At 46.1% G+C, this 13,273-nt stretch overlaps 1 protein-coding gene across 3 annotated transcripts in view; it reads left to right on the top strand.

The window, feature by feature from the left end:
- LOC144679083 (genetic suppressor element 1-like) overlaps positions 1–13,273 on the top strand; it is a 330,347-nt gene that overhangs the window by 310,435 nt on the left and 6,639 nt on the right. For all 3 annotated transcript variants that reach the window (XM_078539365.1, XM_078539364.1, XM_078539366.1), the window contains one exon: positions 12,810–12,913. In XM_078539365.1, the coding sequence (XP_078395491.1) occupies positions 12,810–12,913 (104 nt within the window). The remainder of the gene's footprint in view (positions 1–12,809; positions 12,914–13,273) is intronic.

Below are 13,273 nucleotides of genomic sequence, written 5' to 3'. Positions count from 1 at the left end.
TGAGGCTCTCAAGTGGCCAATTAATGACCAGTTAGGGCCTCATCCAGCTGCCTCTGATATTAACCCAACTGCAGGTGGGCCTGTTGTCATGTTAAAACTGTGCAACCAGCTTGTCACCTCCAGCTGGTCCCTCAATTAAAGGCATTCAGTGCCTGATCAGGATACTGGACATTGGGAAGAGAAGGGGGGATCCGCTGAGAACCATCCTCCTGCCCTTGCTGCCGACACCCCTGCACCACTCTTCCCGTGACTTCCATCACATGAAATTGTGCACCACCCCCGCCAACACAATGCTACTTATCTGTGGCCTGGATTGTTCCACAATTGCTGGACCCTGGTGCCTGTCCTTCCGGCAGCAGCCAAGACCTCCCCAGTGGCACTGCTGAGTACAGTGGGGAGGTGTTGGTGTTGTGGTATTGTCACTACATGTACTAGTATTCCAGAGACCCAAGGTAATGCTCTGGGAACCCAGGTTTGAATCCCACCGGACAGATGGCGAAATTTAAGTTCAATAAAAATCTAGTGATGACCATGAAAACATTGTTGATTGTCATAAAAACCCATCTGGTTCACTAATGCCCTTTACCTGGTCTGGCCTACATGGGACTCCAGACCCACAGCAATGTGGTTGACTCTTAAATGCCCTCTGAAGTGGCCTAGCAAGCCACTCAGTTGTATTAAACAGCTAAAAAGTCAATACAAAGGAATGAAACTGGATGGACAACCTGCAATTGACCAAGGCACTGGAAACAACAGCAGCAAATCCAGCCCTATTGACCCTGCAAAGTCCTCCTTACTAACATCTGGGGGCAAAAAGCAGGACGAATCCAACCCGGCAAATTACCACCCCATCAGTCTACTCTCAATCATCAGTAAAGTGATGGAACGAGTGCTATTGAGCAGCACTTGCTTAAGAATAACCTGCTCAGTTTGGGTTACGCCAGGGTCACTCAGCTCCTGACCTCGTTACAACCATGGTCCAAACAAGGACAAAAGAGCTGAACTCGTGAGGTGTGAGTGAATGCCCATGACATCAAGGCAGCGTTTGACCGGTGTGGCATTAAGCAGCCCTAGCAATACTGGAGTCAATGGGAATCAGGGGGAAAATGCTCCACTGGTTGGAGTCACACCTAGTACAAAGGAAGGTGGTTGTGGTTGTTGGAGGTCAATCATCTCAGTTCCAGGAAATTACTGCAGGAGTTCCTCAGGGTAGTGTCTGAGGCCCAACCAACTTCATTTGCTTCATCAATGACCTTCCTTCCATCATAAGGTCAGAAGTGGGGAAGTTCGCTGATGATTGCACAATGTTCAGTACCATTCACAACTCCTCAGATACTGAAGCGATCCAGGTCCAAATGCAGCAAGACCTGAACAATATCCATGTTTGGGCTGACAAGTGGCAAGTAACATTCACGCAACACAAGTGCCAGGCAATGACCTTCTCCAACAAGAGAGAATCTAATCATTGCTCCTCAATGGCATTACCATTGCTGAATCCCTCACTATCAACATCCTGGGGGTTACCATTGGCTAGAAACTGAACTGGACTAGCCATATAAATACCGTGGCTACAAGAGCAGGTCAGAGGCTAGGAATTCTGTGGTGGGTAACTCACCTTCTGACACCCCAAAGCCTGTCCACAATCTACAAGGCGCAAGCCAGGAGTGTGATGGAATACTCTCCACTTGCCTGGATGAGTGCAGCTCCAAAACTCAAGAAGGTTGACACCATCAGGACAAAGCAGTCCACTTGATTGGCACCACATCAGCAAACATTCACTCCCTCCACTACCAACAACAAGTGGCAGCTGTGTGTACCATCTACAAGATGTACTACAGGAACTCCAAAAGCCCCATAGGCAGCACCTTCTAAACCCATGACCACTACCATCTAGAGGGACAAGGGCGCCAGACACATGGGAGCACCGCCACCTGGAAGTTCCCCTCCAAACCGCTCACCATCCTGACTTGGAACTATATCCCCGTTCCTTCACTGTCACTGGGTCAAAATCCTGGAACTCCCTTCCTAAAAGCACTGTAGATGTACCTACACCACATGGACTGCAACAGTTCAAGAAGGCAGCTCACCACCATCTTCTCAAGGGCAATTAGGCATGGGCAATAAATGATGGCATAGCCAGCGATGCCCACATCCCATAAATGAATTTTAAAAAAGAGCAGCCAGCCTCTGGGCAGCAGCTCTCAGTAAGTGGGACTTTTGCCCTGCAGCCTTGATTCCAGGGGAAGGCCCGCTGCTGGCCTCACCACTATCTGATTGGCTCATGGTTCGGTGGGCCTTCCCAAAAAGAGGCAGCGCGAGTGTCTCGCCAGCTCTCCAGCCGGCAGGCAAGACCCCCAATGCCTCAACAGGATTCCAGCCGTTCAGTTGGGAGTTTCAGGGAAAGCAAGGAAATGCTCAGTGATAGTCTACATCGGCCAGAGTTTACCCCTCAGGGGGCCTGTCCTCCACATGTTTGATCCCCAGATTGTAGTGAAGTCATTTATAATCCATTTTTGACAGGCATGAGAAGAAGTTTCAAACTACATCGTTGTAAGAGGAAAATTGCAATGACCCCACATGCAGCTGGAAGACCACACTGTACGTTTGACTGACATGTTCGATCCTTCACTTTGAGAGAATCAGTGAATAATGTCAGAGTGCCAAAACATTTGTTGGGGAACAAAAAAATTTTTGTGTCACCAAATGCTAATTCATTTTATTGTATTATTCCTGATTAGAACCAAGCCTTCTGACAGCCCGTGAAATAGTGAGAATGATTAATGGCTTTGGAAACACTTCAGATTGGCTGCAGTAGTTACATTTCTGTTTCTAGTTATGCCATTAATTGTGTACATAAAGATGGAGCTCAGGGGTAATTACACACATCTGCATATTTAAAATACCAGAGAAAAATGGCTTCCAATCTTTTCCATCTTGAAATGCCCTTTTACCAGTCCTTAATAACACTGAATTTGTGGATATTAGCTCCATTTGTTCCATTATGTTATCAAAGTATGATCAACAACAAAACGAAAAGCGCGCAGCTTACTAATCACGGGGGAAGTAAGAACAACAGTGAGAAAAAGAAACTCAGAATGAAAAGACAATTTAAAAATTGTGAAGAAAAAAGGAAAATTAGTTATGGTTAAGGATAATTAAAATTGCTAATTTGTCTCGCTGTCTCTCTCCCTTCTCCCTGAAAAGATCACCCCACCCTAGCCCTAAATTTGCATCTTTTTCTGGTTTTACCATTGGCTGCATCTTCCGGTTGGCGAGCGGGATGACAGTGGTACAGAGGGGACATGTCAGTAATTTTTTTTCTAATCTTTATTCAATGTTTCAAACCTGAGCTGGTCTCCCTGAGATGGCACTTTGCCTCAGGGAGATCTGTGCGCTCTTTCGTGCGTATGCGCGAAAGAGCGCGCTCCCGGCTTAGGGAATCCCCACCCCCGTCCGCACAGGGAGTGCATAGCGCTTCCTGGCGGACGTCACGCTGGGCGGGCCTGAATTGGCCCACCCACATAAAATGGCGGCCCGTCCCCAACTGGGGGTGCCAATCGGGAACCCACCCGCCCATGCCCGCTCCCACACATTCCCCCCGATGGGGAGAAAATGTTGCTCTATGTCCCCTCATATCCTCTCCAAGCTCATCTTGTCTGTGGGACCTAACTCCTGCTCTCTCAACCCTATACCCACTAAACTGCTGACCTTTTTAGTCCCCATGCCAACTGATAGTGTAAACAATACCTTCCCTCTCGCCGGGTACTGTCTCCTTTCTTTTCAAATCTGCCACCATCCCCTCCCTCCTTAAAATATCCACCCTTGTCCCCTCTCCCCTTGCAAACTACAACCTGATCTCCAACCTCCCTCTCCTCTCCAAAGTCTTTGAGCATATTTGTTACATTCTGGTTCTAATTAATTCATGAGATGTCAGTTCTTTATTGGTTAAAAGACCACGTGAACATAATTAATAGATAGTTACCAATCGTCTTATCAAACCAATTCTAATGCAACCCATAATTCAGCAGTTGATTGCACACACACACACTTGCGATACTTGGGCTGAGTTCAGTGCTTCTTCTATTTTCCCAAAGTGACAGATAACAAAGAGCTTTTTCCCCTCTTTACAGTCATGTCATTGCTCACATATGGTCAGATATGTGACTTTTACAGTTCACTTCAGTCATCAAATTTTAGCTTGTGACATTTAGATAATTGAGTTTAATTTTAATGGAATCTTATTACTTTAGGTCATCAAGTAGATTGCTGAACATGCACAAACGGGACCTCATCTTTTTTAGATTGGCTAAAATTATCATCCTTTTAGACAGTGGTCACCTATCTTTCATAATATATATCTCTCCTGAATACCTTCCTGTGCAGCTGTTAATAAACGAGTTAAAATCTTAAGATTCTGCTTTCTCTACTATTTATTCAAGATGTGTTATCTTGAACTTCAGAAAGGCAGTGGGCAGAAACACATACTGTTTTCTTAGGCTCATTATTTTTTACCCATACATGCTGCGCTTTATGTTACTCATAATCCTTGCATTAGTCATTGCCTTGGATTCAGTTACAAGCTGCAAAAACTTATTTATATTCTCTAACAGGGAAGTCTTGTGGTGCAGTGGGAGTATCCCTGCCTCTGAGCCAGAAGCTCTGGGTTCAAGTCTCACTCCAGGACTTGATGACCAAGGTGCCTTCATAACGTGGTCAAACAGTTTGAGTATCAACTTGCAAATCCTTCCAACAAATGCCACTGGCAATCAGTAAGAGTGGGAGAGATTCCTGGTCAACCAGGTGATGGAAAGGAATTGGAGCCTCTACCATCACTATCCAAAGCTTCAGGCTACAATGTGCATGTTGCCACAGCACCTCAGATTCCTTTGGGGGCTGGCTTATTTGGCCCAATAGCTGGTGTGGATCAGATTTGTGCCAACAGCATGGGGTTCAATTCCCTGCCTTCTTGCCCTATGTGTGGTGGAGAGTGTGACGCTGTGCGTTGGATCTGCCTTTGGGCAGAGAACTCAAGGAGAAGATTCTCCAACAGTGTGGTTGCCTCCCAAATCCATGCCCATCTTTCTCAAAACTCCAGGCCTGAGCTTCTCTAATTGGATTTCTGTCCCTGCCTGAGCATAAACTAGGAGCTCTGAATATTTGCTGCTTTTTGTCCTTTCAAGTTTGTTTGGTTGAGGGGTGGGGGTGGGGGGGTCTCCTCCAAGCTCCTCTTAAGCTTTCGCCTGGGGCTGCAAGGGACCCAGTTTCTGTGTCTTTTTTGTGGGTTCAAGTCCCTCACCAGGGCTTCAGCATAAAAATCAAGGCTGACTGAGGGAGTGCTCCATTATCAGAACTGCTGTCTTTTGGATGTGATGTTAAATCAAGGCCCAACAGCCCTCTCAGGTGTCTCTTAAAGATCCCATGGCACTATATTAAAGGGAAACAGGGAAGCCCTTCCTGATATCCTGGCCAATATTTATCCGTCATTCAACATCACAAAAACAGACTACCTGCTTATTATCACATTGCTGTTTGTGGAAATTTAGTGCATACAAATTGGCTGTCATGTTTTCTACATTACAAAAGTGATGATGTGATGCAGATGTGGCTGAAGAGAGTTCACGTGCTTTCCACTTTTATGTACTAGTTTGCTTCTCATTTTCAGCCTATAGCACTAGCTAGCAGCAATGTGAAAAAGAGAGCCAAATGTGTGTCTCCTTGTCAGTTCACAGCCCCTCCATCAGCAAGTCCTCAGCTGTGCCTTCTTGTGGCAACACACAGAAACTGGGTCCCTTGCAGCCCCAGGCTAAAGCTTAAGAGGAATTTGGAGGAGGCTTGGCCCCCCAGATGTGCGGTGTGCAGGCCCACTGACGTGGATGCACCTTGGCACTCAACCCAATTCCCAGCTACAGGTGAACAGCTCCACTGCCTTTTCGATTCCATGGAAGAGTTGAAGGCTAAAGGAGACCAAAAATCTGGAGTAGAGCCAAAGACAGACTGACGTCCAAAAGTGTCAACTTTCTGGCAAATCCTACTACTGAGCCGGTGCCAAACAGTGTGCTTTGCATTCCTTTGAATTCAAACAGGGTGGTCGAGGGGGGTGTCTGACATTTGGGCAGCCAGAGTCTTGATTGTGCCCTGGAAAAGGACACTCCAGTTTTGCGGCAGAGCATTAACACAACACAGGAAGCAGCAGTTATGAGTGATAAACACAACTCGGTTTGTGTAGAGAACAGGACTGTCTCCGATGGTGGGAAGGACCATCCTGCCCCACCGGTCAGCCACCACTCACCTCAAGTCTGGCAGCCCCTGACTAGCAAGGTGCTGACCCGCATCAGCCCAACTGCTTCAATAGGTGCACCAGGCAAACAAACAAAAAAAAAATGCCAACTCTTCCATTAGCAAGCTGGAACATCAGAACCATGTGCACAGGACTGACAGACGACTTGCAGCTGGTCAATAACGTACACAAGACAGCTGTGATCAACGTGGAACTTGACAGGCTGAATAGCGACATAGCTTCCCTGCAGGAGACAAGGCTTGCTGAGTGCAGGTCACTGAAAGAAAAATCATTATATGTTCATCTGGCAGTGGACAAGTTCAGAGGAAACACATGACTAGGGTGTAGGCTTTGCTGTAAGGAACTTGCTACTCACGGTGTTAGACCCACCCCCCCCTCCATCTCTCCACCCGCCTCTCAACTCAAACAGGGCCAGTTAACCTCAGGAGTATCTATGATCCAATGTTGTGCTCCACGACAGAGGTAAAAGACCCAGTTCTTGAAGGAGTCTGACACTGCTACCAGCAGAATCCCTAAGTCAAAACAGATTTACCTACTGGGGGATTTCAGTGCAGGAGTGGGCACAGAACATGAGGCATGGCCCTCCTGCCTGAGACATCATGGCCTGGGAATGATAAATGAGAATGGCTAGAGACTACAGCACTTGAGTTATGCTGTTACCACAAGCTTTGTGTGATGAACACCTCCTTTCAGAACAAACCACACCGCAAGGTGTTCTGGAGATATTCAAGATTGGCTGGACCTAATCTTCACCAGGCATGACTCTCTGACCTGCATTCTCAATACGCACAGCTACTATAACAATCACTCCCTGGTGTGCACTAGGGTGAGGATGCACCCCTTGAAGTTTTTTCATTCAAAGCAGAAATGTCGTCCTCGTATTAATGTCAGCTGCACTGCTTACCCAGATAAAAACCCACAGCTCCATGACTCGATTGAACAGCCAGTTTCCTGCATTCCCACTGTGATGGAATCAGTGGTTTTAAAGCTTGTATTTTTTGAGACTTCATAATTGAAAACGGAAACCAAAAAGGAAAACTGAGAAAGGAAACTGACTCTTCGAGTTTCTAAGGAAACTGAAATTGAGATTGGAAACCAAAACTCTTGAGGGTACTGAAACTGGTTGAAACCATATGAAAAGGACACAGAGCCATCAGAGTTCAGCTGGTGATTCCAGTGGTGCAGCACAGGCAGGTTGAAGAAGACAGAGGCTAAATCCAGAAGTTGAGAATAGGCAAATATACATTTGCTCCAGCTGTTCCTGTTACTTGAAGATAACATTGGTGGATCTACACCATCCAGATCGTCGTAAACAGAATCAAGGAGGTTCTGCAGAAGTTTGCCATTCTTGGTGATGACCATGTCAGTGGAACTCGAGTTGGTTGTGTTCTGCTATCGGCTGGGGATCAGGCTAAACCCTAGAAAAAGAAGAACTTGAAATTCTTTGCCAGGAAGACAGAGTTTTGAAGAACTTTCTGACTGGGGTTGATGACATACATGCTGAGTGGACTGCTGCACCAATTAATAAGGTCCATTTCAGTTGCATGTGCCATTTAATGTATAATTTATAGTTTATAATGAACCACAATTTGCCTGTAAATTCATGATTAATTTATGCTGATTCTGAGTTTTAGAGTATGGATGGTTACTCAAGATAGTATTTAGTGTTTGCTTTGTTCGACTCTTGTATGGTAAAAATTCTTTTGTTTCAACTGTGGAATCTTGTGCTTTCATCCTTTCAGTAAATAACTGGAATTCGGATTTTTTTTTTGAAAAAAATATTACTGGTCTCGACCGAGCTCATAACACCACCCAGAGTGGAGAAGCAAAATGGAACATAATTCAAGACACTACCTACAAAATCACAATCTCAATATATGGGAAGCAAGAGAAGAAAAATCAAGGCTGACATTACTGTGATGGAACATATCTTTGAAGCCAAGCAGTCTGCTCTCATTAATTACAAGAGAGTTCCAAGTAAGAAAACTGAGCAGCCCCTAGTGATTCCAAAATAAAACCCAATGAACTGCCAGGTAGTGTGCCAAAGACTACTGGGTACAGCTTTGCCAGAATATCCAGATGCCCTTTTACACAGAGAATGCTAGGGGCATGTATGAAGGTGTCAAAAAGACAACAGGTCCATCAGCAAAGAAAATGGCTCCATTGAAAACAAAGGTGGGGAGGCCATCACCGACTGCAGTAAACAGTTGGAGAGGTGGGTTGAACACTACCTTAAGTTGTACTCTAGGGAGAATAATGTTGTTGAGGAAGCTATATTATAGAAAGCCTGTCGGTCATGGCAGAGCTGGATATTGAACCCAGAGTGGAGGAGCTTAGCAAAGCTATTTACTCGCTTGCCATGGGTAAAGTTGCAGGTGTTGATACTAATACCGCCTGAACTTATCAAGCAGGGGAAAGCAGCATTCCTGCAGCATCTGCACAAACTTCACTGTCTCAACAGGAGGTAGGGGGCATTGCCTCAGCATATGCATGATACAAAGATTGTGACCCTGTACAAGAACAAGGGAAAATGCAGTATTTGTAAAAACTATTGAGGCATTGCTCTGCTGAGCATTTACCCATATTGCCCTTGCCAGATTGCAGATCCTGGCTGAACGCAGCTAGCTCGAATCTCAGTGCGGTTTCAGAACCGAAAGATCTACAATTAACATGAACTTCTCAATCCAGCAGCTACAAGTGAAATGCCGTGAACAAAGGAGACTACTATATATTGCCTGTATCAATCTCACCAAGACATTCAACTATGTGAACAGAGGCGATCTATTTAAGCTGCTGGAGTAAATTGGCTGACAGCTGAAGCTGCTCAATGTGCTCTCCTCTATTCAGGACAACATGATAGGTAAGGTCAGCTATGACGGTGCAACATTGGAACCCTTTGAGGTCTGCAGTGGGGTAAAACTTGGTTGTGTTCTGGCACTGATGCTCTTTGACATATTCTTCTCTTTGCTGTTGTCATATGCCTTCAGGTTATCTACAGAGGGTGTCTATTCACATGCCAGAACTGACGGAAAGCTGTCCAGCTTTGCTCACCTAAGATCCAAGACAAAGGTGTTGCAAGTCCTCATCAGAGAGTTGCTCTATGCTGACGATGCTGCACTAACACTCCATACTGAGGAACAGCTGCAGCGGCAAATGCACAGGCGCTCTCATGCCTGTAAAGAGTTTGGTTTGACCAGCAGTGTCAGGCAGATAAATGCCATGGTCCAGGATGTTACCACACTGTCATCTATCAGCATTAGCAATACGATGTTGAAGGTTGTGAATAGTTTCACACATCTAGGCTCCCCAGTCACCAGCAATCTATTACTTGATGCTGAAGTCAACACACACATTGCAAAAGCTGCAGCTACTATATCCATGTTTAAAACTGTAGAACAACAGAAATTTGACTGGGAACACCAAATTGTGAGTCTATCAAGCCTGCATCCTCAGTGCACTTCTCTAAAGTAGTGAGACCTGGACAACATATGGTAAACAGGAGAAAGGCTGAATAGTTTCCACCTTCACTGTCTCAGATGTATCCTCAACAGCTCTTGGCAGGACAAGGTCACCAACTCGGAGCTGGAGCATGCTAATTCTGTCAGCATACACTCATTGCTAAGACAACGACATCTGGGCTGACTCAGCCGCGTTCATTGGACGGATGACAGCTGTATACCCAAAGACCTTCTGCATGGTGAATTGACCACTGGGTCATGACCTCCTGGGCATCCATACCTCTGCCACAAGACCAGTTATAAGCAAGATATGAATATGGTGGACATCGACACTGACAACTGGGAGACAGTTGCTAACAACCGTGATATCTGGAGACTGACTATTTGGAGGGGCATTGGAAGAGGCAAGCAGAAACGAAAAGCTCAAATGGCCGAGAAGAGGGCCCTGAGAAAACAGAGGCCAGTGAATCCTGCACCTTCTCAGCACACTGGATTCCTCTGTAGCAAATGTGGCAGAGTCTGCCAGGTCAGAGTGGGGCACCTGAGCCACACTAGCCGATGCTTGACAGTTGACTGCCACAGGACAATCTATTGTCTAATGAGATTGAAGGCTGCCTCCATTATTTTTTACACTTCAAAAATGCTTCATTGGCTGTAAAGCACTTTGAGAAGTCCTGTGGTATGCAAGGCGCTATATAAATGCAAGTTTTACCTTTTCCCTCCATTGACCAACCGAGTGACAGTGTCCTCAATTGTTTCCAGTCATAGCCAGAGAATCTTCTGCAATGGCTTGTCTTCCTGTCGTTGCACCATTACCTCTGGAGTCCCCCAAAGATCTATCCTTGGTTCTCTCCTATTTCTCATTTGCATCCTGCCCCTCAACAACATTGGTCTGTAACCTCTGAGCTTCAGGGCAGTGTAACGGGGGGGTACCCAAAGGATGCGCTGGGAAACCCCCATCCTGGAAGTTCCCAGGTGAGGTTTGCACAGAAATTGCCTGGGAAATGCAAACTTCTTTTGGGCAATTGTCCTACAATGGGAACCATCCAAAAATGTGATTTAAATCACAAACTTCAGATGATTCCAACTGTTACATCAACAGTTACCCAGAAAAAGTTAGAAGGATTAAAACCACTTCTAACTTCTGGGTAACTATTGTACAGACCCACACCAACCCTCCATGGGACACTACCTACAGCCCTGTCAGACTCCCCACTCTCACAAAGACTCTCCCCCCGCCAAGGGATTCCTCCCCCATGGGATTGCCCCCACAGAATTCTCCCCCCTCCACCAAGGCATCTCCTCCATCCAAGGGATTCTCCCACTCACAGGGACCCCCATGCCCCCCCCCCCCCCCCCCACCGCCCCACGGAACTCGCGCCACTCCCCAGGCAATTCCCCCACCATGGGAACCCACCATGCCACTGGATTCCCCACCTCACAGAAATCCTGCACCTCCCTAAGGACTCTTTTTCCCCCCCCACTCCATCGGTACTCACCCCCCAAGGCCTGACCACAGACTTACACTGCCACCACCCCCCACCCTGAGGTCCAACCCACCCCCTCCGCCCCTGCGAGAGCTGACTCACCCCCCCCCCACCGAGACCCCAACCCAACCAGCCCCCTGTGGCCCAACCCGACCCCCCCTGCCATTGCCTGACCCGACCATCCCCCGAAACCTGACCCAATCCTCCCTGAGGCCCGAACCCACTCCCCACGAGACCCTGACCCAACCTCCCAAGGCCTGACGCGACCACCCCCAGAGACCTGACCCGCCAACCCCTCTTGAGACCCAATCCTCCCCACAATGCCTGATCTGACACCCCCCACCCCGAAACGTGACCCAATCTCTCCCGAGACCCTGACCCAACCCACCCCCTCCCCCCTGATGCCCGACCCACTCTTCTGAGACACGACAGCTCCCTCCCCTCTCCGAGGCCACTCCATGGAATTTCAGGCTCAATATCTGGAGACAGATCTTAAATGTACCCTAACTCGCACAAGTCCTGCTCAACCTTCATCCCAGTACTTGCCTCGCCAACATTTATTCCCAGTCTACCACACCTTAAATTTAAAAATTTCATTCTCTTGTTCAAATTTATTAGTAGCCTCATCATCCCTCCCTTTCTCTGTAATCTCGTCCAGCCTTACAACCCTTTAAGCGTTCCTTCAATTCTGGCCTGTCCAAACCCACTGAATGTTGCGCCTTCAGTTGCCTCCGCCCAAAGCTTAGGAATTCTCTCCCCAAACCTCTTCCCCCCTCAACCTCTCTCTTCCTTTAAGACATTCCTTCAGGTCTACCTCTTTGACCAAACCTTTACTCGCCCGTCCTAATAATTCCTTTGGCTCAGTGTCAGTTTTCGTGTGATTACTTATCTGTGAAGTGCATGGGATGTTTTCATAAGTTAAACACCATATATAACTGTAGGCTGTTGCTGTTGTTATATTAAGGACTGTTTTCAAAGCACGAGTTTTGTACAATAATGTTAAGTGCCATGTTGAAAAGGATTTAAGATCAAGAAGAAAGAAAGCAATATATAAAAGAGTTTGGAGAAAAAAATGTCGAGTGAAGAAAGTAAAATAAAGCATTAAGAATGTAGCAATATTTCTTACATCTTCCTGTTCCACTGATTTCTTATTTTCTCAAAATATTGCCACCTTGGTTCATTCTGATTTTGTTGAGAATTTTTTTCTCATGCCATGCATCTTGCTTTTATCCTATCTCTCTGGCTGATCTTTGTCTCTTTATGTATTTGCCTTCCTGATTTTACTGTCATTGCTTTGCATGCTCCTGTTTTGTTAGTACTCTTAAATCGCCTCGAACAATGTACAATTGTGCATTGCAGAGACAGTTGTAGTTGAGATGAACTCAAAAAAAGAAACAAACCTGACTGCTCCAATTTTGTTCATGTTTTTAAAAATGCAAAAGCTGCAAAGCTTTCCAGACTCAGTGTGCAGGAGGTGGGAAATGGCCTTATGTTGTGAGGAGAAAGGATAAAATAGGCTTATGTGACTTTTAGTAATACAATTGGTAAATTGTTTTTGTTACGCAGAGAAAAATGTGGAGCGGCAAGTCCTTCAGGAGCAGCTGAATCATCTTAAGGAGAGAAACCACGAATTAAATTTGACAGCAGAGCACCTCAGTGCACACATGTTGGTAAGAAATGACTTAGCTGTACAATAACCAGATGCATGGACACAAAGCAGCTTCTTGAAAACAGTGTTTATTAAGTAAGGTAAGCCTGCATTTCTGATTACATGCTGCACACAGCTTAAAAGGCACCTCCTGCAGTGCTTACACTTGAAAGGATGAACATCAATAAAGATGCAGAGCTCTAAGTCCTCTGAAATATTCCTTTTAAAATTGCTGGACGCCTCTTTGAATTAAATTATATTAAACATTGGAGCGTTTTGGCATAAGTTTGACATTTTGGTGCCCTGATGATTTTCAGTTGCACTCACTCCAATAAAGGTGCTAGATTGCTTGTGTGAAAATGAGAGATCTGCCCACTGTATA

Source organism: Cetorhinus maximus, chromosome 3, assembly GCF_964194155.1.
Source record: "Cetorhinus maximus chromosome 3, sCetMax3.hap1.1, whole genome shotgun sequence".
Taxonomy (NCBI): domain Eukaryota; kingdom Metazoa; phylum Chordata; class Chondrichthyes; order Lamniformes; family Cetorhinidae; genus Cetorhinus; species Cetorhinus maximus.
Note: the sequence above shows the minus strand (reverse complement) of the source record. Positions and strands in the feature narration are given on the sequence as shown.